Here is a 25,199-nt window from a genome sequence, read left to right as displayed (position 1 = left end):
TTTTTGCAAGATCTAAAAATTAGAAACTTCAAGCTTCAAATTGTTTCTTTTTTACTCCAGTACGACCATTTTTATCAAAGATACAGCCATTTGAAAATTCGCCGAAAATTTAGATTTTTTTTATCCCTTAATTTTTTCCACTAGTTTATATCCTAAACGGCTGCTACTATTAAAATACACCAAGAATCATTTTTCATTCATTTAACGTAACAGTACCTGAATGTAACATTATTTCTACAAGAAACCGCCAGTGGTGTATTTTTTTCTTGGGAAAATGGGGCGGCACTTCCAGTAGCACGCCACTGGTTAAAGCCACAAGGTTATTTCAATAAAAGGTCTAACTAAGTGAATACGCTGTACCAAAGGACCCCGCACTTTTCTTATGGGAAGTGGCTTTCGGCCAATTTTTTTTAAACTTCGCAGATTGATAGTTCTTAACATGTAGATCAAAAGTCTCAATCGGCACAAAGTCCCAAATCCACCTCTTCCCCCCCAAAATCTGCCTCCAAGTAGTGGGGGGGGGGGGATTTAACTGATTTCTGCATGTAAAACAATTTATTTTTTTAATCAACCCAATAACGACCCCAAAGAACCACATTTTTGACTATCAAACTACCCCACAGACCTCCCGCCCGCCACGAATCAGGATTTTCTAGATTACTGTATTTTATAGTTGCACGTATTTTTTTCACGCTGAATTCGAATCTGCAACTCAATTTAACGAAATCGTGTCAGGAAAATTGTTATTAACAATTTAATTATTTATGTAGCTGTAGAAAGTTTACTTGTCATTTTATGAAAAAATATTTCAAGTAAAAGTTATTTATTTTGACTAATCCAAAAAAAAAGTGTTTTTTCGAAAAAGTAATATTCAAGCTGTAAAACGAACTTAACACATGTGTATATCTGTAGCTATCATACGTATACTCTGTGTTAAACTTTGGTGGCGTTTTAAAGCTAGAACATTAATTTTTCGAAAAACACAAGAATAGTTTTTTTAGATTTCATTGAAATAAACAACTTTTATTTGAAACTTTTTTTCATAAAACGACAGTAAACTTCCCGCTACTTGGTGGCAGTTTTTGGGGGGGGAGGGGTGGATTTGTGGCTTTGTGCCCATTGAGACTTTTGATCTACATGTTAAGAACTATCAAGCCGCGAAGTTCAAAAAAATTGGCCGAAAGCCACTTCCCATAAGAAAAGTGCGGGGTCCTTTCATTTAATTCCGTCAGCGCATTATGAAGATATGGCTGAAAATATACAATCTTTTGTAAATTTTAACACCCTGTATCTCGAATACCGAGTCCCGCAGGAAAGCTTTATAGCAAACTCTACTTATTTTTCGGTAATAAATCTAGTCCTGTAATTTCTACATTTAAAGTGAAATCATCCTGTATATTAGTCAAGTTTATACACACACATTTTATACTACGCAATTTTGGCAGCAATGTGATTCCACTTGTAATTAAAAATAAAATTAATATCTGACTACTGGTTCACTATAAGTAGTATTGTTTTACTATTTACATCTACTATACTAAAAAAGTAATCGTCACATGTCAGCTTAAGGCTATTGGCATAGAATTCTAAAAAAAATGTAGAATAGGTAGTAATTATTTGTACCACTTTCGGAACGTATAAAACATACATCAAAGGCACAAATTTCTGAATAGACCGATAGTTTCCATGTGTATCAGATAAAACACGCATGAATAATACATTACACTGATATATAAACATTCGTCTGGAAAACTCAATGTATAACTTTTACATCTACTAATTGACAAATGAGTTGTTCGTATGAAAAAAATTACTTCAAAATAATATTTATGTTCTTAAATTAGAATGTAGTTAAGCTGTTAATCCCAGTCGATGGATTTTGGCAGAGAGGAAGTTGTGTAATATAAAGACGATAGGCTTTGGACATCCTTCCATATCTAATTCCTGAAAAATAAAAATTAAATAGTATCATAACCAATACAATATTTTTATACAGGGCGGCATTGAAAGTGGGATTTTCCTTATAACTGACATAAAAAGAGTGTTGATAAAACTAAAAGATATTTACATTTAATAGAATTATGTACTTTAAGGCCGGTTCTTGTTCGTCATGAGTCATGAACCTACAATAGGCAGTACACATGACATTCAATGTAGAACAGCATTTACAGTTCCAATTTGGAAGTTGTATGAAACGAGTCAGTGGCGTTTAAAAAATAAACTTTAGTACTTTCCTACTGATTACACGAACTTTAGAGTGTACCTAAATTAGATTGAGTTAGTGTTAGTTATTACAAAATACACTGAGTCCACGGATGGAGTTGAAATGAGGGAAATCTTTTTTAATTTTGATTTAACGAAAAAAGGGTCATTCTGTCTAAAAATTCTATTTGCGTTCAAATTTACAAAAATGTACAAACTATGGTGTTGGTGAAGTAAAATTTAGTTAAAAAAAACAAGAGAATATGTACAAAAACCAACATACCAGAACGGGAACAAATGGATAGGTATTAGAAACATGACACAATTAGAAGAAAAATTAAGTGTGGAATACGACTTTTTGAGAAAACGTACCTCCCTGTAAACCATTATTAAAAAACTTGGATTCAGGTGGAGAAAAACTAAAAACAATGGGCAGGTTGAACTATCTGGACAAAATTATAGGACCTAAGGTAGGCCAACTGTCTGTTTAGATAAAATTTATATTCACGTTGGCCATACCAACACTTTGCTATCAATCATATGTAGATTTTTTAAATCTGGAACGAAATCTGGCCACTACCACAACAACATGAACTCGCAATATTATGAGAAGTGGCTTACAGAGAAGTCGATTCCAAATCTCACCCCAAATTGTGTTGTTATAACTGATAATGCACCATATCACAATGTACAAGTACAGAAAGCACCTACGTGTAACTCAAGAAAAACAGCTATGGTAGATTGATTAATAAATAAAGATATACATTTTTCGTCGAATCTGCTTAAGCTGGATGAAATTATTACACATAATAAAAAAAAACATATTGTTTACAAATTCGATCGTCTACTCCAAGAAAATGGGCACATGGTTTGAAGCTCCCATCCTACCATCCTGATATAAATCCAATTGAAATGATATGGGCTCAAGTTAAAAACAAGGTAACAAAGAAAAATGATTTATTTAAAAATTACTTTGATAATTCTGACAGATGAAGAATTTTCATCAGTTACTGTCGAAGACTGGATAAAATGTAATGTAATAAATTAATACCTAACATTAGAAATTTAGAAATAGAAATAGAAATTTATTGTTACTTGAATCTGATGAAAAGCATTATTTATTCTTTCTTCTAACTACTCAGAATGTCAAAGTTGCTATCGCAGCCTACTATATAATTTTAAACCACATTCCGCACTTTATTCAAATACCGAAGTGTGTTTTCAGTTGGTTCTTTAAGTTTTACTCGAAAATCAGGCTTATTTCGAAAAACATAAAAGAAAATTGAAAGACGAATCCGAAAATATCATGATTCTTACCGTAAAGCAGTGGCGCACTATTTTAGAAAAATATGCCACCGATACCTCGTACCTCCGTTACTGAAGCATCTATTTTTTTTTAGAAATGGCATCGGTTACAAACCAAGAAAAATGTAAATGAATAAAAAAATATATTTACGAATACAAAAAGTAGTAATAAAAATGTATGTATTTCAGTAATTTTGTTATTAGGATAGTTTTTTTTAAAGAGCAGTAAAGCAAAATATGTAAATTTTAAAATGTTTCTTTCGAGAAGTTCCAAAAAAAATTTTTCGGAAACGAATTTTAGTACCTAAGTTGTTTTTCCAACATACTTAAACAATTAGATACTTACTACTTCAGATTCTTCGCCAGATCCAAAGTCTAACCATAGATAACGTTTACCGTCGTCTGAAGAATTTCTAAGCTTATCAAAAGAATATCTCCACAGTGTCCTAGAGCCAGTTCCTGCTTCAAGCAATGTAAATCCATTTTCATAATGAATGACTAACTGCGCAGGTCGTCCTTTCCAAATACACCCTAAATTATTAATATCTATATTATTATTATTGTCATTTCTATTAGTTTTAAGATATATGTATAATGCGTATATGAAATATTTGACCCCCAGTATCTCTTTTACTTTAACACCTCAAATTTTAATTTACTTGACAATATATTATTATTACAAGCTTTTATCTAACTTGCCTTGTTAGTATAGGTCAAATCATGCAACTAAATTTTAAAAGAGTTATCCCCAATTGATTGAGCTGAAATTTTGCACACGTTTAGTTTAGATGACAATGGGTGGTTAGCTAAGTGACGTCATTCTAAATCCAATATGACGGACCTTTTTTATACACCCCCATGATATGGGTATCAAATGAAAGGGTTTGCTGAGAAATATACGAAAATAACACGTCACTAAAAGCTTGTTTAAAAGAAATTGTACATGAATTTATTTCTGTACATGATATATCTTTTAAGAAATAGGTGAGTTAATTTATATATAAACTGTAATTTTTCAGTCGAGTTTTCAATTGATTAAGACTTCATTGATTGATATACATATATGCGAAGTCGTAGAAGGGCCACGTATAATTTTTTTTAAATTCAGAAAAGGTGTTTGAGAACTCAACAAACGCTTAAATACGGGGTTTAGTCAGAAAAGAATAATAATTACATTTCGCAAATAAGATTTTTAACTTACTTACAGCATACAGAAATTGTAAAAAATAAGTAAACTTTTATTTTAATTTAACAATATAAAAATAGTAGAACAATTTTTGGGTTGGTTGCCACGTCGTCAGTTTAAGTAAGTTTTGAGACATATCTTCCTCAGAAGTAACTCTGAAAGTTTTTGAGTTTTTGAAAAAAGCGATGTCTCTTGAAACGTCAATTAAATAATACCATTGTTGCAGTACTTCCGGTTAAACCGGAAGTCGTCATCTACTAGCTTATTTTAAACGGAACACCCTTTATATATTTGGATTCTACGCTTAATTTTAGGGGGACTTTTATCAAGCTTCCCTATATCTATCTCTAATTGTTTTCGAGATATTTCAATTCTATCTGGTTTTCGATAGTCTGATCAAAATTGTCCATTTTTTACATCGTGCAATCTGAAATATTGATATGTGGGAGGGAGATAGGGCGACGCCTATCATTTATTACAATTACTTTAAAAACTGTTTAATTTTACACAGGGTGGTGAAAATTTATTGCCGAATTTGCTTAACTTCAAACTCCGAAAACTTGGTTTTTCTAAATGGAACATCTATCCATATTACACTTCCCTATACATATCTCTTTTAGTTTTTCTATTATTGGAGAATGACTGTCAAATTGCTTATTAAAAGATTTTTCTGACTGCAGGAACCATTATCAACAGCACAGACCAAGGATATGGACGTCTGGGCCCGTTAGCAAGGGAAAGCTCCGGATCGATGTTATTCCAAATCGCCGCACCTACGGCTTATTCTTTCCAGACGAATGTGTTCCTTGTCAATCTCGCGCAGCCCTGCCTGAGTGAGAAATGCAAACTTATTTGTGTTGGTCTATACCATAATACTTATTATCTATATACTGGTAGCCGGCTATATGCCCCCTGTGTACGGAATTGTCCGGAGAGAAGGAGATACTTTTCTGTCTCTCCCGTGGCATTAGAACCCAATGCGCATACCCCGCACACAAAATCATGAACGAGTGGAGAGAACAAAACGGCTGTGGTCTACTACGGATTGCCCACTGCTTAGATTGTGACATTCTACTTATTGTATCTAGCGAAATTGTCACATTCTCGCATCGGCATCTGCTTCTAACGCATGCGCACCATTCCCTGTTTACTCAGCAAGGGCAGAGCGATGAGGCTTTCCTTCCGGTCAAGATCCAAACAAAACTCATAGTATATAGATAGTATGTATATGGTCTATACCAGGAATCGTAACCAACCAGTTCTAAAGTTATCATTCGAGGTTTTCAGGTTTATACCTGTGCGGACCGGTGGGTTTGCGTGCAAATAGTACGAGAATTACACGCAACTACACAGGTTCATTACAACTATTTTGGAGAAAAAATCAACTTAATGTTTTGTGACACGTCTTCCGATCCGAAACCGATACAATTAATGTGATTAAAACTATTTAATTTTTATTTAAATCCCAAATAAAAAAGTTATGGCCAATTATGTAGTTTTCTTTGTGATGAATATTTTGATTACTTTTTCTGTAGGAGCAGTTTGTGTACTAAATTTGAAAACGATTGCTTAACCGAAAAATAGTTAATTGTACATAGGCTGTTACAAATTGAGATCTCGGAAACAGTAAGAGATACGAAGTAGCTTAAATGAAGGCAAAGTTGAGTAATCAGCAACATTATTATGCCTCTAAAAAATCAAGCGTAACATAATTAGTTTACGGAATATTTGAAAAAAAACTAAATTTTGGAAAGCCGTTTTTGTTTCATTTCAGCCTTGTTTGAGGTGATATTGAAAAAAGGCTTTCTCATGGCAACTTTTTGCCCTCTATCGAATGGCATGATCAATTTTTATATGTAACGTTTCGTCTCGCCAGGACCATCATCAACTTCATTTTTTTAAATAAGACCTTATTACATTATTTGCAAGCCTTCATGACCCCCAATACTGTACTGTCTCAGCTCAACCAGGTTCAGACGTTTTATCTCGAAATATTGGTCCTCAATGTGTTCGTTCCAAATTCTAAATTTTTTGTTTAGATTTCTGTGTTTATTGAATTGTCGTACACTCTCAGTGTCATTAGACCCTGTGAAATTCACCTAGTTATTTAAACTATTACCATCACACGTTACAATAAAACATTATAATTTTAATCCCCATCAACCGCAAATGTGAAAGAGCATGTCAGATGTATTTGTATGAATATCTTGAAAAAAATTAGATCGAAATTTGTTTCAATTTTGAGCACTCGAGAAACCTAGAAATAACTATGAGCACGGGATTAAATCTCTAATAATGTTTTATTGTAACGTGTGATGGTAATAGTTTAAATAACTAGGTGGATTTCACAGGGTCTAACGACACTTAGAGTGTACGAAATTCAATAAACATAGAAATCTAAAAAAAATTAGATAAATTTTGAACGAATACATTGAAGATGAATTTTTCGAGACAAAATGTCTGAACCTGGTTCGGGCTGAGGTAGTAAAGTATTGGGGGTTATGAAGGCTTGCAAAAAATGTTATAAAATTTCCAGGGTCGTATTTAAAAAAATTAAGTCGATGATAGTCCTGGAGAGACAAAACGTTAGCTATAAAAATTGAATATGCCATTGGATAGAGGACAAAAAGTTGCCATGAGAAAGTGTTCTTCTTTTTTCAATATCACCCCAAACAAGAAACAAAAACGGATTTCCGAAATTTCGTTTTTTTTTTAATATTTCGAAAATCATCATGTTACCCTTGATTTTTTAGAGGTTAATGTTGGTCTCCTGATTACGCAACTTTGACCCCATTTCGTATCTCTTACCGTTTCCGAGATTCCGTAAAATTTTACGATCAGATTGCTATTAAGGTTCTTCTTTAGAATGACCTTTAAAGGTCATTTCAAGTACAAAATATTTAAATTATGCACCTGAGTATTTCGCCAGGAAAGACACCAACCCGAAAATAACCCTTCCGAAAGAAGTTGGGTTCGGATAGGGACATCGGATGGTGGCTTTCAATTTGACGTTGAAGTTCAAGGTCATTTGAAGGTCAAATCTAACCCAGATTCGGAAACAGCGTTTAAGAAGGTACTTGTTTTACTCCGCTAATATTGATTTTTTTAAAAGTGCCACAAGAAGTTGTATTATAATTTTTATGAGAAGAACTTTCTGTATTTATTTTCGAACCTATGTCGCATAAGATTTGTTTGTTTAATTTGTTACTACTTACTGAACATATCTCGAATACCCTGCATATCGATATAGAAACTAAAGGGCATCTTTTAATCCCAAAGATGAAGTTTACCTTCAAAATTTATTTAATTACCCCTCCCCCACTACACTAGTTACTTGCGTAAAACGTTACTTACTGCACACAAGCTCCCTCTGTGTGACCGCACTTGCATGGCTACCATTAACCAGCGCTTTTGCCCATCCAGCTAAATCTCTGTGCGTTTCAGCTCGTAGGCTGTGCGTAATAACTCCTTCCACCGTGGCACACCTTATACTGAATTCCGGCAATTCAGCACGTTTTCCAGATCCTACAAGTCGCGTCGCTATTAATGAATAAGCTTCAGCGGGCGCTCTCCATGCGTCTCCAGACCAAGGGGCACTCTCGTAAAATCTAAGTTCACTGTCTGTCACCGCGGCGAATACAGACTGCCACCGGTCCATGTCGTCGGAACTCTCAGAACTCGACATATTGTTCTGAAATTAATAGCTGAATAAATAATCCCAGTAAAATATTAAAAACAAATAATTTTTCCTATTATAATTCTCCCTTCTACAAAAATAAATAATTTATATGTATTTTTTAAATAAATAATACAAGGTGCCGTTTTCTGTTTGCATGCATGAAAAAACTTTTAAGTTTTATTAAAAATATGGCATTTTTTCGTAATTTTACAATTGATTTCTGGTCAAAATACTTTAATTTATTATGTAATTACTAATTAGGTACAATTTGTCAGTAAAATTTGAGCAAGTTTTTCGTTCTACCCTTTATAAACACATTCATCATTTTATTGTTTACGAATCAAGAATGTAATATAATTTTACTTTAATTGACAAATGTAAGCGAAATACCTCCATTCGAGGTCTCCTCAATAACCAGCCTATATGCCTAAGATCTGGGATTGCTCTGGAAGCTTCGTGGAGGGCGGCAGTTGTTAGGACGGCTAATGCTGAATGAAGCGTGTTGAACCAAGCTGCAGCTTCCGCCGGATCAGCAGCTCGTAGAACACAGCTGTGTACTGCATCTGGCGAATGCAATTCCAATGTTCGACCCTCTGAAAATAAAATGTTCATATAAAAAATATTATTAATTGTCACAGCTAATCTGATATCAATGTCCTATAGGGTATTTAGGGATGGAAATCTGTTTTTAGTTAGGGGAAAAAAAATAAAGTGTTTTAGCTTGTATACAGGGTGTTTCAGTTCGAGTGAATCAAATTTTAACCACAGATAGAACTCGATAAGTAATTAAGAATTGCCTTATAAACCAAGGTTCTATGTCTCACCGTTTTCGCTCTACAGGGCCGTATTGGTCGGTTTTTTACATCATATTATTTATGATATCTCTGGTATGGTTGTAACAATTTGATTCAAATCTGGTATGATGTTAATACTTACGAATGTCTATAATTTACTGCAAAATTTACAAATTTTTTGTAGGTCAGTGGCGTAGAAACGGGTAGGGTAGCGGGATTTTTTTGCCCCAACTTCTACGCCAATGACCTAATACTTATTTGGGGTAAATTTTTAGATTCCTTGGACAATTTGGCATAATACTTGTTTGAAATCGGTAAAGTGTCTCGTTCTGCCGAAAATCTCAATAATGTGGGAGGCCGTTCTTCTGATAAAGCATTTAGTTTCGTAATGATAGCAAATACATTTCAAAGTAATATTACTTTAATATTATGTATTAAATTAAAATGGAACGTTTCATGTAAAAATGTTAACAGCAAACAATGAAATATTCTTTTTCTTATTGCTGTATCTTAGATGCTAATAATAGGTAATAGTTTGTAGGTACGGTTTTTACAATTTTAAGTAATAATACAAAACGGTAAATAACAACATAACAAATAACACTAACATAAAACAATATTAAATAACATGTTCAAAATGACCCCCATTGGCTCTTATACATGCTCTGCATCGCCGAACCAACGACTGATAGACATCAAACATAATCCCTTCTGTATTATTTATTGCATCTGCAGCATCGTGGATTCTTTCTCTGAGATCATTTTCATCTTGCGCGACAGTGCGGTAAACAAGCTGTTTTATATGACCCCATACAAAAAAATCAATTGGATTAAGGTCTGGGGATCGCGGTGGCCAATGTATTGGTCCTCTATTTCCTATCCACCTATGTCCATAGTTTTCCGTTAACCATGCACTAACATCTCTTGCATTGTGCGGAGGTGCACCATCCTGTTGGAAATAAACGTATTGTCTTTCATTTAATGGCACCTCGTCTAGAATTTCATGTGTGGAATTCTGTAGCAATTCTAAATATCTTTGCCCATTCAGTATACCATTTATTTCAAAAAGAAATAATTTGTTTCGAAAAATTACTCCCCACATATTAATCTTAAATCTGCGCTGAAAGGCCCTTCTTCTTGTTAAATGGGGATTTTGTAATGACCATTGATGTAAGTTTCTAAAATTATTCAGTCCATTTTTAGGAAAAAGGCTTTCATCGCTCCAAATAATATTTTGTAAAAAGAGTGGATCTTCCGTCAAATTTTGGAGGATCCAGTTGCAAAATTGTAATCGTTGAAGGTTGTCACCTTCTTGTAAATGTTGCACTTGCTGGTAATGATATGGATGTAGCAGCTCTTGATGAAGGACCCTCCATACAGATACGTGGGGTATCTGTAATTCGCGTCCGATTTGTCTCACACTCAATTCAGGAGTATCAACTACCCGTTCGATAATATTTTCCTCGTACTGTTGAATATTACGATATCCTCTACCTTCTTGATTTTTTCTTACTTGCACAGAACCTGTTTGTCGCAGTCTTCTAAAGGTTCTTATAAATACGCCAAAAGAGGGATGACGCCGACGATTTGGAAACATTCTCCGATATTCTCTTTCTGCTTCTCGAGCACGACCATGACAATATCCGTACACAAAAATCATATCAGCGTATTCTTCACTTGAATATTCATCCATATTTTGACAAATGGTAAGTACTGTTGCAAATCTTTATAATTAAATAACAATTCCTGATGACAGATAATGTCATTATTGTTATGTTTTGCATAGCAATCTTTGTGAATACATACTCCCAAAGCGCAGACTTACAATATGAGCCTCACATCAATTGTCAATGAGGGGTGTAATTTTTTTAAACAAATTATATCTAATTTGACATAAATGAAACGTTAAATTAGCAAAAATACTTATAATTGTTTCAGAATAGCATAAATGAAATGTAAAGGAGGTATCATTGAATGTGTACCGCAACTGTAGTGCAACATAAAACAGAGCTCAGAAAGGAAACTCACCAGACTATAAATGCTATAAAAATAATACACGAAGTGTAGAGACGTATTGTTTAATATTGTTTTCAACCGTAATTTAATAACTGCTAAACTGAACTAAACTTGATTCCTTATCAGAAAAACGGCCTCCCACATTATTGAGATTTTCGGCAGAACGAGACACTTTCCCGATTTCAAACAAGTATTATGCCAAATTGTCCAAGGAATCTAAAAATTTACCACAAATAAGTATTAGGTCATTGGCGTAGAAGTTGGGGCAAAAAAATCCCGCTACCCTACCCGTTTCTACGCCACTGACCTACAAAAAATTTTGTAAATTTTGTAGTAAATTATAGACATTCGTAAGTATTAACATCATACCAGATTTGAATCAAATTGTTGCAACCATACCAGAGATATCATAAATAATATGATGTAAAAAACCGACCAATACGGCCCTGTAGAGCGAAAATGGTGAGACATAGAACCTTGGTTTATAAGGCAATTCTTAATTACTTATCGAGTTCTATCTGTGGTTAAAATTTGATTCACTCGAACTGAAACACCCTGTATATTGCTAAATGCTCGTCTAAAAATGTATCTTTATTATTTTATTATTATTACAAATCGCACAACGAATTTTCTATTTAAAAAGTCATTAGTAAATCTTACAGTAAATTCGAATTTTCGTTAATACAATGGGCTCTAGATATCTTTGCGTCATCTTGGAAAATAGCCGTTATGATTCTTAGCAAACCCTTTAAATGAATTGTGCCTTCACGCGGATGGGGATGCATATTTCAAAATTAAAGATGTAATTCCCTTATTGTAAGAAAAATGACCAAAACGCCGCTAAAATTCCTTTCAGGCTTTGTTTTTTATACTCGTGACATCAAATAAATTTTCTTCTAATGGGCTTTATTAAATAAACCTATTTTTCGTTATTTATTCGTTTGGAGTCATTTTATTGTCAGTACTACACATAAAAAGTAAACTGAAAGCATAAAGGCACCATGTAAATTGATAAATTAGAAAATTGAATGTGTTTCCATTAATTTTGCTTAGTTTATGAAATAAAAAGTCGCTCACATTTAAGAAATTAAAATGTCTTTATATTTTCTTGATTAAAATACTAAACTAACTAAAGTTGCTTGCACTTCTTATTACTTGACTTAATTTCAAAGGAACGACAATTTTGTATAGGTCCTATCAAAAAATATGTGAAAAAGTAAAGCTATTTTATATTTAACTTGTGGAAGCAAATTTGATAATACTTCATTTTAAATTAAATTGAGCTTAAATCTATCCAGTGTCCGGTTTTCATTGTTGAGCAATATTTTAAAAATAATGACGGTTTGGCAGCTACAGTTCGTAACTTTTATAACGAGCGTTCAAATAAAAACGTGGTCGAAGTTGGCGACCAACTTAACCTCATTTCTCAACGAGCTGTATAGCAGCTGTCAGTTTCAATAACGTTAATGACTATATAACTTTATTTTAAAGAATAATCGTGATAACAATAACAAACAATTAAAGGAGCTGCGGAAAGTGTCCCCCTCCTTGTTATAACAATAAATTAAAGCAGCTGCTGAAAGTGTCCCCCTCCTTGTTCCAAGCACTTTTCACACCTGTTCCTCAAAGAATTAAAGACATTTTCTAATATGCTCGGGGTATTGTTAATTTCACGAATTTTGTCTATAAGTCGAGCCTGCAGACGGTTTAAATCAGGAATAGGCAGTTCAAAAATAGTGTTTTTAAGGTAAGGCCACAAAAAGAAATCACACAGCGTAATATCACATGACCTCGGTGGAAATTCATGTTGAGCATTGAGACTTATTAGTCGATTTTGGAAAACTTCCCTCAACATATTCATCGTCTCGCCTGCTGTATGTCCCTTGCGCCATCTTGTTGAAAGTAAAAGTTTGTAATTTCGTTTTCTTCCAGCTGGTTAACAAAAGGAGCGATAATTTCTTCTCTATACCTTTGCGCAGTAAGAGTACCATTAAAAAAAATAGGTCCATAAATCCTCCTTCGATTGAGAGCACACCAAACTCCAATTTTTTGAGCGTGTAGAGGGCCCTCGACAAAAAAGTTATCTGGTTTTTCAGAAGACCACATTCTCATATTCTGTGAGTTTACGTAACCACTTAAATGAAACCAGGCTTCATCAGAAAAAAGGTGATATTGTGAAGTTCACCGTAGTTGTTTAAAAACCATTCACAAAATACAGCCCGTCGCGGAAAATCAACTTCATGAAGTTCTTGCTGACAAGTTAAACGATAGGAGAACAAACGCAAATCTTTTTTTAACACTGTGTGGCAGGTACCGACTGATACTCCCACCATTTGTGATAAAACACGTACAGAAGTTCTTTGGACATTTTCTTTTAATTCTTCAGTCCGCTTTTTAGGTCGGCCGCTTCCTTCTTTTCTTGTTACACTGCCCGTTTCACGAAAAACATTATTTATTATTTACTTTAGACCGGGCCGTCAAACATTTTATTTAGTAAATAGGATTTTAATTGACTAGAAATTAAAAAGGCCGAAGGATAGGCTTACACTGCTTGATATCTAAGCATCCCTTCAAAACATGTAACAGGGTATTCCAGAAAAAAATTCTTATTGATAGCCACTCTTAACAATTTATAAGGAAATAAAAATAAAGATTATAGATTTATTAATTACAATAGTTAATGTGAACTATCGACGTATTAATTTATGAAACTAAACTACCTAAAAAATATTAACTGTGCAACTTATATTTTAATCCTTTTTTGCAAAACTAGATGATACAGAAGGATACCTACTTGTTGGTGGGCAAATATGAAATCTATTTTGTGCAATTCCTTATGAAACGATTTACTAAATTAAAATATTAGAGATATTAAATATCATACGTATTTTATTTGACAGCCTTTCAATTGCACAAGTTAATGCTCTTATCTTGAATAGTCCATTGTATTTTGTTGGTTGAAAGCGTTTGGCTTCGGTAAAATCATCGAACACAAATTACCTCCCTATACGGTGAAGGCCAGTTAATCTAAAATCTGAGGTTCAATTGTGGCACTAATGTCCCCTTTTGTTTCTCATTTCCCTTGAGTCGCCCTTTTTAACACCCTCTTCCCACATCATATTGAATATTTCCTAGGTAATTTCCGTTTTGGTGCAATTCTGTGATCAGCATGCATAGCTATTGCCCATTTTCCGTAAACTATACTTGATAATACCACAAAGTACACAAAAATCGTAATTTCACCTTAACTTGTTGATAAAATAATTATAATAATTTGAATTATCTCATCATATCTTCCTTGGATTTATTTATTTTCCATGTAAGGTTGGTGAGTATTTTATACCAAACCAGAAAGATCAAAATTAGAATATGCGAATATTATTTAGTGTCCCAACTACATAATACACAAAGTGTGACGGAAATAAGTGTCAATATTTTAATCACACATGTTCGAAAATCTCATATTCTTTAACATGAAATAATTTTTTAAAACTTAACTTTTTGTAATCCACCACTGGAGCATAAGTTAAAATATTTAGTGCAGTAACATGATTGTGGTTTAACTGACCAGCACAATTGCGGTTCATAACTAACTGAATATTTTATTCTGAGTTGCGATTCTACCGTAGTCAAATGTTACAGCCACCAGGTACTTAAAACCGGGAAATTACAGGGAGACCCTGGAAAACCCAAACACTCAGGTAAATTCGAACACTATTCAAATTACACAGACATAAAAAAAGTCAAAATCCAAGAGACCCTCATATCATTTCTGAGGAAATGATATGAAAAGGAAATTCATGTAGTCAAAGTTCATGACTTCGCGACACTGAAGCAGCGAGGGGGGTTTTGGGGGGTTACCCCCCCCCCCTTCAATAGTTAAATAAAAATTCAAACAAAAATTAAAAATTAAGTCATTTTTTATCTTTGAGACAATTAAAATCTGGATAGAAAATAAAATTTTAATTTACTTCATTAAAAAGTGTGTTGTAATGACACTGCCTTAGTGGTTGCCACTACTCACCTACTGCCTCTCTTTCTCTGCCGCCGGCAGCAATCACGTGATTACTGATCATGTTCATGCATTCCATGCAATTATTCCTATTTTGAAGTCAAGTTTAATAGGACTCCAAGTACATAGGAATAATATATGCCTGCTGAAGAATACTTTCGAAGGCCTCTGTTTATTCCCTTCCTCAATGGAACTATTCAAGCTTTACATGAAAAATGTGTTAATCACAAAGAAACTCTTAAACCCTTTCAACTTTTGATTGAAATTGGGAAAATCACAGAGGATTCAGTAATGTCACTGCAAAATTTAGCCGATTTCTATAATATTTCCTGCTTATTGCATACAGGGTGTCCCGGTACTTGATACAAAAAAGTCGAGTGCAAATAGATGAGGTCAAAATAATATCAGTTCTTCATATAATTTTTTTTCATACCTTCGTTAACAAGTTACGGGCCATCAAAGGTGAAAATTAAAAAGTTATTTTTATTTAGTCTCTAAACTGTTAACTTCAGTATGAAGCAAATTTGGTGATCGATAACACATGCGTGCAGCTTGCTTTTGATGTTGTAAGTGAAATTTCATTATACCCAGAACGCCATAGACGGACTATGCCCAATGGTTAACAACCCAGAATTTTTGCATAGATGACGATCGCAATCTGCCTTATCAAAAATAAGTTTCGTGAAGAATTTGCCAACGTTAATACCCATTCGGTTCAACTCGGTAAAATTAACAGTGTAATTAACAAATTAACAAATATTTGTGATTTTTTGTCACAGTGCACATCGAGCGGCGCCTCCACCATTTTTTGTTTTTAGTTTTTAATTGGACATAATTACTATGTTAGAACCGACATATTCACTAATGTTCACTAACAAAATTTGATAAACACACTTTACACATAACACAAAATAGAAAAACAAAACAAGAATAAGTTAAGGTAAGTTAAGCATTCAACTCCAATATCGATGTCCATTCAGACGTTTCTCAAAAACGTACAGATCTATTAAATTATTACCCACTATTCCTGAACATACATCTACTGTGAATCTAATATTTTAATACGTTTTTGAGGACCTTCTGAATGGACATCGATATTTGGCGTATTTACAAAATAATTTGCAGCCACTATTAGACGACGTTCCAATAAACACCTGCAGAAACGTTTGATTCACGCACGATGGGGCTCCTCCCCATTTCAATATTGATATACGAAATTACTTATCCATTGTGTTTAATAATAAATGAATTGGGACAGGAGGCACAATTGTATAGCCACCACGTTCTCCAGACTTTAATCCGATTGACTTCTTCCTGTGGACACCTGAAAAGTTTAGTGTACACAATCTCAGTACAGATAAGGGATGAATTGATAGAAAGAATATTAATTTCCACTGTAATAATATTAGGCATACCCCAAAAACGCTGTTTTGTGTACAAACAAATAACATTCGTAGACTTAGGAAGTGTGTGGAGGTGGAAGGTGCCCATATTGAAAATGAATTTTGATAGTTTTCTTTCTTTTAAATTATTTTTTTTAACTTACTTTAACTTATTCCTGTTTTGTTTTTTTATTTTGTGTTACGCGTAAAGTGTGTTTGTTAGTGAAAATTACATTAGCAGAGAGTAAGTTAAAAATATGTACTTTCCTAACATAGTAATTTTGTCCAATTAAACATTAAAAACAAAAAATAGTGGAGGCGCCGCTCGATGTGCACTGTGACAAAAAATCACAAATATTTCCTAAACTGTTAATTTTACCGAGTTCAACCTAGAGGGTATTATCGTTAGTAAATTCTTCAGGAAACTTATTTTTGATACAGGCAGATTGCGGTCGTCATCTATGCAAAAATTCTGGGTTGTTAACCATTGGGCATAGTCCGTCCCTGACGTTCTGGGCATAATGAAGTTTCACTTATAACATCAAAAACAAACTGTATACTTGTGTTATCGATCACTAAATTTGCATTATGCTGAAGTTAATGGTTTAGAGACTGGAAATAAAAATAACTGTTTAATTTTCACCTTTGAGGGCCCGTAATTTGTTAACGAGGGCCCGTATGGAAAAAAATTATATGAAGAACTGATATTATTTTGACCTCATCTATTTGTATTCGATTTTTTTGTATCAATTACCGTGACATCCTGTATAAAAGGTGAATTCAATGTCTGGTGTGTTTTCAAAATTTAGAAAAAAACGCAAGGACCCCTTGAGGTCTTATAGGTACTTATGTGATTTTAAACTGTTGCCAACAATTACTGATACTCTAAAGATTGTTGCAACTTTGCCTATCACAACATGTACAAAGTACATACCTGTGAAAGGTCTTTCTCATCACTAAAAACTTATTTAAGAAGTACAACATCTAACGCCCGTCTTAATGCAATAGCACCGATGTACGTTCATAATGACATCATCATCAATGAAGATGAAATGCTGAATGAATTCGCGAGAAAACGTAGATATTAAAATTTAATAATTGTTTTCTAAAATAAAATAACCTTATAATGTTTTATAGCAGTTTAAGTGCATTCCTTGAACTCCCCCAGAAATAAATCCTTCCTGCGCCACTGCCTCGCGATGAATTTCGGAGGAAAGTGAAATTTTTGGGTGAAAACTGGCCCAAATATGGACCAAAACTGATTTTTTCGAAAATCTTGTCCAAATATATAATTTTTATAGTATTTTCAGGTAGGTACTGAATACGACGCCATTAATGAAATTTACCCATGATTTCAATATTTCTCAGATAATCCAAATTTGGTCAGGTTTTCACACAAATAGGAGGTTTTCTGAGAAATATCGAGGTCATGGGTAAATTTTACTAATGACGTCGTGTTCAACGCCACAAAATTTTACGAAAATTATATATTTGGACAAAATTTAGGACCCGTATTTGGGCCACATTCCACTTTTCTCCTAAATTGGTCGTGACGTCATAAATTTTGACTACAGGATTGTGTTCAGCGCATCGAATTCCTTCGGAAATGATATGTGGGTCTCTTGGGTTTGGACTTCTTTTTTGTGTTATCAACAATTTGTTTGAAACATAATAGAAAAGCAATCAATGTAGAGGTAAACCATATAACTTTCCCATATTCATTATCATAGTTAAAAAAATACAAAAAATAAATAAAAATCAATCAATTTAGTATTTTTTTAACAGGAACTCAGTTATTTCAACAAAATACAAATGGAAAAGTAGCCACCAAACAATATATTTTTTACCGGAAACACTTTTTATTCAACCACATTTTACTGCCGATAGCGGCGATCACATGCGTGCCCCGGCCTGGCCCTCCTTCTCCCGCCTGCTGACCGTTCATTAACATTAACTTTTACTGCTGCTAGCTTGTTTATTACATGAACTATCAATGTAAAACATTTTGGAAATAAAAATTTTAACCATTTCTTTAATTGTCTCTAAAATCACAAACATTAACATTATAGTGAACAAAAAGAGCGAATTCCCGAGCGGCTTCTGTTTGACCCTGGGACAATTTGTTAATAACGCTGTTTAGAACGTCCTTCTTTGTTAGTTGTAAAGGGCAACTTAATTTTAACTTTTTGAAATTTTTACTTTTTAGAACCTATTATCTACGATATTAGGTACCTTATAAAATTAACGTTTAGTAATTAAACAATTAGTTGCATAAAACCAACGAAATTAATTAACAAATAGCTGGAGCAACAATTTCACAGACACTTGAGTCGGCGTGTTGGAACACATGTTGGTCAGTGGATTGATTGTCTTTTCCATAAACATCAACATCCATAGCTTTTGCAATAATAATGCGCAATTTTCGAAAACTGATATTTCCGCTTTTTTACATTTAGAAAATTAAAAATTATACTCTCAATCAGGAAAGTCAGTATTGCTTTACTACCAGAAATTGGTTTAATATTGTTTCATCATTCCGTATATTAAATAGTAGGTATTCTAGGATGCAGTTATATTACTTCACAATTTCGACTACGTGACACCTAATTATGTTTATCATTTTAAGGTCTCCTCCTTTACCGAAAGGAATAAAACTTTCCCATTAAATGAAAACGTAATTACGTACTAATCTATTTTTAATTAAACAACTGAAAAGATGATATCGTAGTAATTGGGAGGGATAAAATTAACTATCAAATGAAAACGAAATAACGTAGGCTCATCCAAAATAAAAAGTCTCGTCGCCGTCGCGATGAAATGAGTCAGCAGAGCTAATTAGAATCAAGTGGCTAGTCGGTTATTTATTTAAAAGCTGCAAGTGGCATAAAAAAGCACTGCTTAAATTTATAATTGCTGGTGCAGACAGAAACTAAATTATGAAATTTAAAACACAGTTAAAATTCTGATTCAAAACAAGGAGCACTTGATTTCAGTAGCACAATTACTAGATAGCAGTTAGAAATTGGACCTTTTTTAAAATTCACTACTTGAGATAATTTTTCGTCATATGACTTGAATTAACATGATTCGCTATTACTTAATTTGGTTCAAACAGCTTGAAAAATAGAGAGATATATCTTATTTTTTAACCTTTCAAAAACTATTCATTATAGTTTAAAATTTGGCACTATAATGAAAGTTTTTCCAAAGCCAGCTGCAGAGACCAAAAATATTTTGGTAACATTAGCATCTCCTTCTGTTTTCTTTCCAAAAGATGGTTTAATTTTTACAAATACTAACAGCGTAAGTAATAAAACTATTAGCGGTCTCATTTATAAATCAGTAAAGAAAAAATATGAAATCGTTTTTATATGTACCATTAGTTTAATATCTTATAAAATATACAGGGTGTTCCTAAATAAGTGTCGCAACGAAACACTGTAAATTCCTCTTGAAAAAAGAAACATTCTTTTCCTTTTCCATTTTTCTCTCCGGGCTTTCGTTTTCGAGATACACGGTGTCAAAACTTTAATTTTTTTTTAATTTTTTGCCAATATCTTAGGAACCATTTGAACTACAAGAGTGAGATTTTGTACACGCATTACCACTATTAATATCTACTTTTTCGCACCCTTCCCGAATTCACGTGCCAATGGTGGAGATTTTAAGGTATCGCAAGGGTTTTTCCTCCCCTAACTTTTACGCCACTGGAAAAATTGACATTTAATAGCAAATTCTGGAGCGCCAATGAATTTTACACAAAAAGAGTTATCTTAGTTCATTGCTCTAAAGTCAACCGTTATCAAGAAAAATGACTTTTTATGAACAAAAACAAACATTTTGCTAACGTTTTGAAAATCTTTTGTAATTCAAAAGATAGATAGTAATAACTAACAATTGTAACTAAATTTAACAACATTTGCAACAAGTAGCTATTAATAGTGGTAATGTGTGTGCAAAAGCTCAGTCCTGTAGTTCAAACGGTTCCTAAGATATTGGCAAAAATCTGAAAAAAAGTTTTGACACTGTGTATCTCGAAAACGAAAGCCCGGAGAGAAAAATGCAAGAGGAAAAATTTGTTTCTCTTTTCAAGAGGAATTTGCAGTTTTCCGTTGAGACACTTATTTAGGAACACCCTGTATAAAGTTACTTTACTTATACAAGGTGGTCCGGATTTTATGCAGGAAACTTCGAGGGCAGATAGATATCTTTAAAATAATATGTGTTTGCCTTATAAATATTGGTCTGGAACAGCCCCGTTGTAGAAATACAGGGTGTTGAAGTTGTTAAAAAAATTGATTTTTTGTTTATATCTCCGGAATCTATTAACCAATCTCAATAAAATTTGGTAGACAATGTATGATGGTAGGCCTTACATTCCCTAAAATATTAGCTTTAAAGGTTCAACCACTGGTGTACAACTGCACTACAAAAAAAAACCTATGCCACTGCATTTTTTACAAGTCGTTATCACTTATTTATATTTATAAGGAAAATATTCGTAAAAAAGTAATGCACAAAATACGTAAAAAAGGTAACTTGAATTTCTTCCCTAAGATTAGCCGTTCTCGAGTTATTCATACCAATACAATCCCCTTGTAGCAGACACTTCTAACCATAATATTATAAGAATATTTATGTTTATGCTTAAAAGTAAGTGCAACTTATAAGCACATCAACAACATTTTTTACACTCCTTTCTACACTACCTGTGAGGTAGTGTTCCTGGCGTGGTTTAGTTTTCCCCGGAGGCCTAATACTCTTTACAAATAAGAACAGTTCAAATCAAAATAATAATAAAAATATATTTTCCAAGCAACAACAACTAAACAAGAAACAAAATTAATGTTATGTATTTACAACAATTGTTCAAAATGTGAACCACCCGCATCGATACATTTCTGACAACTTCTATTAATGGAATTAATTGAAGCTAATATCATGTGGAGGTTTTCTTTTAATTCATTACATCCGTCTTCTATTCGTTGTGTGTAGTTGTGGTATTGTATCTGTTAGAGTAGAATAAACTTTACTTTTCAGATAACCCCAAACATAGAAGTCCAGGGGGTGTAGATATGGCAACCTGGCTGGTCAAGACACTGGACCTTCTGCACCATTATGGTTGACATTGGCATTTGGTCTTCTACCTATCCATCGCCTCAGATAATTTTCATTAAGCCATTCTTACATTATTCTCCCAGAATGCGCAGGAGCACCATCCATTGTATACAGCTATTTTGTCACAAGGAAGATCCTCTATTAATTCAAACAGATGATTTTCTAGTAAGTTTAGAAATGACTGGGAATTTAGACGGGGTGGCAAGAAGAAAATTCCTTAAACTTTATTGGAGATTATTCCGAACCACACGTTTACAGAAAATTCGTGTTTAAAAGATCTTGTCCGAATTTCATGAGAATTTTCTTGTTACCAAATATGCAGATTGTGAAAATTCACAACCCCTTTGGTAAATGTACATTTATTATTTTGATTCAAGTTGTTCCTATTTCTAAAGATAGTGGGTTAGGCTTCCAGGGGAAACTAAAACGCGTAATGAACTCTACCTCACAGGTGGTGTGGAAACGAGCGTAAAGAATTTTGTTGATGTGCTTACAAATCCCACTTACTTTTGAGCATAAACATAAATATAGTTATTGTAATTTTATTGTTAGAAATGTCTGCACAAGGGGATTGTATTGGTATGAATAACTTAAAAACGGCGAATCTTAGGGGAAAAATTCAAGTTACCTTTTTTACGTATTTTGCGCATTAGAATATAAATCCTTTACAATAACTAATAAAAAATGTAGTGCCGTAGATTTTTTTGTAAAAAAAGTGTCAACTGTCCAATTGTACAGCACTTGTTGAACCTTTAAAGCTCATATTTTAGGGAATGTAAGGCCTACTATCATAATTTATCTGTACCAAATTTTATTGAGATCGGTTTATAGATTCCGGAGATATAAACAAAAAATCAATTTGTTTAACAACTTTAACACCCTGTATCTCTAAAATGCGGCTGTTCCAGACCAATGTTTATAAGTGAAACACATATTATTTTAAAGAGATCTATCTGCCCTCGAAGTTTCCTGCATAAAATTCGGACCACCCTGTGTAATATTTATACATTAAACATTAATACTGAAATTCAGGAATTAGTTTACAAAATACAGATATTTTTATAAGAGTAACTGCCATTTGTTAATATCATGTAATATTAAAGAAGTGCGTATCTAATATTTAAGAAATATTACATAGTACTAATTCGAACTCGAGTTCAAGTCAAATCGAGCGCTAAATCCTTATAGGAACGTCTACGAAATGATTTGCCCCAAAAGATTGTCAAATTTATTGTTTAAATATGCTCTACTTATCTTTTATTTAAAAACATAGCCAATAGGGAATTTGGAAATTAAAAGAATATTTTTTCTCCAACCGTCACAGACCTATGACATTTTTTTATTGTCAGAAGTCTCTAAGGTTGACATTTTCCTTACTGAGAAAAAAAATGGCATCTTAGCAACAAAAGTATTCACTTTTAATCCTAAGGTCTAAAGTTGATACTTTTAATCTTTAGGTTAAAAGTGTTAATCAAGTTTTAATTTATAAAAGTTTATTCAACAGTATTTACAATAATGTTTGTTTATCCACACTGATATTAAATACTCAGTTTGAATAAGTATTAAAATTAAATAAACCACTGAAACTGCTACTATCCTCATTATTGGAGCAATTCTTAAAGCAGTCTAACACGTTTTCATTAACAGTCACATTATTTTCAGATGTTGTGAAATCAAAAATGACAACGGTGCTTGGTTTATCATTACCACTATTAACTTTCAGTATTCTTTTCGCAATATTTTCGTTATTCAAAAGTGAGTCTGCAATGTAGCTTTCCGCCGCCGTGCTCGATCTCTATCCTCCGTGTCTTTTAAGACAAGTGAGGTCGCCACCGCCGTCAACTAAAAGGGTAGCAGACGTTTGTCGTAATGCGTGTGTCCACTGTACTCTTTTCAGTTGACCAGCTTCAAACATTTTGCCCCTTCTTGCGAGGCGGCACTGACTTTAAGAATACCAACCACCATTCGATGACACTTTCCACTAACATATCTGAGAAATAGTCGATGTTCTACCACTCCAGGTGGACGTAAAGCAACATATTTTCGATAAAAAGCTTAAATAATTGTCTCCCAGCACAATAAAAGGAGAGTGGCCTCTTGGTTTTGGCATTGGAAATTTTTATAATTAAGGCGGATTTCACATCTTCAACATTATCAATTGTTAAATTGACTAATTCATCAGAACGGCATGCGCATGCAATCCCCAATATTAGGACGACCTATAAAAAAGCGTTTTAAATATTTTGTTCTTTTATTTTTAAAGCGTTTACCTTCGTCATCAAATATAAATTATCAGGTCCCTTGAGAAAAGCACGTAACTTTGAATATTTGCTTATATGAATCCTCTTCTTTATATCCAACACTGACCGCAGCACTAAATATTGTGACCAAAGCATTGATGGCTTCATTTTATTTGCTAAGTTTGAAAAATACACCATCAATACATCTTCTGAATACAACTTAATGTTCTTCCTTTGCACCAATCCATAAAGCGTTGGTAGACACATTAATAAATTTCTCGAGATTTCTTTGGGAGAAGATTCAAAGAAACCTCTTTCGCACACTCCAGTATCTCCCCAGGTACACCTAAATCTTTATTAGATTCCATTTTTACATAGTTTTCATCAAATTGAACCAAAAACAATCACAAATGAACTCGATTAGTAATATGGCGACTAATGACCAATAGGGGATTTCGGTTGGGAAAAGTAGCATGTTTTATTCGGATTAAAAGTGTTTTTTTTGTCTCGCAATTTTGCACCCGCTCGGCTACGCTACGTTTCGCCTCGCAAATACAAAATTTGTTCGCTACAAAAGTAACACTTTTAATCCTAATATAACAATAATATACTATTTTTATTATTTTATTATTTGAAGATTAATATTAATAAAATTAATTAAATATTAATTTATTTTTAAATGTTTCAATTTTAAAAAGAGTATGATAACTCTCCCGCATTTACCCTAATAGAAAATTGTTCTTTTTGTTAAGCTATATAAAATTTAAATGCTGGGCATCCCATTTCAGTTTCCATGAAAAGAAAGAATAAGCTCATAAGTAATTGCTTGCAGTTTGTCCCTTTTTCCGTGTGGATGTGATGCTATATAAAACAGTATTTTAAACATAAAGCGGAACTTTCCTAGTTTTTATTGTATAATATATAAATCACATTCCTTGTTCTATTAAAACAAAGTCGGCTTCCTCGCCCCGTCACATTGAATTCAAAGTTATACAATGGGAATTTTTCTAAGGGTATTTTTTGTGAATTTCAGAATGATTAATAAATCATTCTCTTAAACTCCCAGCTACCCTGTGAAAATTTATATCATGGAGGTAGATGCTCCATAAGAGATTAAATTCTCCCTTTTCTCAGCAAGGAAAAGGGAACCCAATTTTTCAAAATCCAAAGTGTGTCTTAAGTTACACATTTCACATTAATATTCGTAAAACAATGGAGATGCCAAACTAATAGATAAATGAAATATTCTCTAACAAAATAACTAT

At 33.3% G+C, this 25,199-nt stretch overlaps 1 protein-coding gene across 1 annotated transcript in view; it reads right to left on the bottom strand.

The window, feature by feature from the left end:
* Positions 1–1,799: 1,799 nt before the first annotated feature.
* Positions 1,800–25,199, bottom strand: part of LOC108910856 (beta-2-syntrophin) — a 33,791-nt gene continuing 10,391 nt past the window's right edge. The window contains exons 3-6 of the mRNA XM_018715600.1: positions 8,763–8,965; positions 8,048–8,384; positions 3,854–4,038; positions 1,800–1,944 (exon numbers count right to left, since the gene is read on the bottom strand). Of these exons, the coding sequence (XP_018571116.1) occupies positions 1,852–1,944; positions 3,854–4,038; positions 8,048–8,384; positions 8,763–8,965 (818 nt within the window). The 3' untranslated portion in view covers positions 1,800–1,851. The remainder of the gene's footprint in view (positions 1,945–3,853; positions 4,039–8,047; positions 8,385–8,762; positions 8,966–25,199) is intronic.

The sequence above is a fragment of the Anoplophora glabripennis genome, unplaced genomic scaffold (assembly GCF_000390285.2).
Source record: "Anoplophora glabripennis isolate ALB-LARVAE unplaced genomic scaffold, Agla_2.0 scaffold718, whole genome shotgun sequence".
Lineage (NCBI taxonomy): Eukaryota > Metazoa > Arthropoda > Insecta > Coleoptera > Cerambycidae > Anoplophora > Anoplophora glabripennis.
Note: the sequence above shows the minus strand (reverse complement) of the source record. Positions and strands in the feature narration are given on the sequence as shown.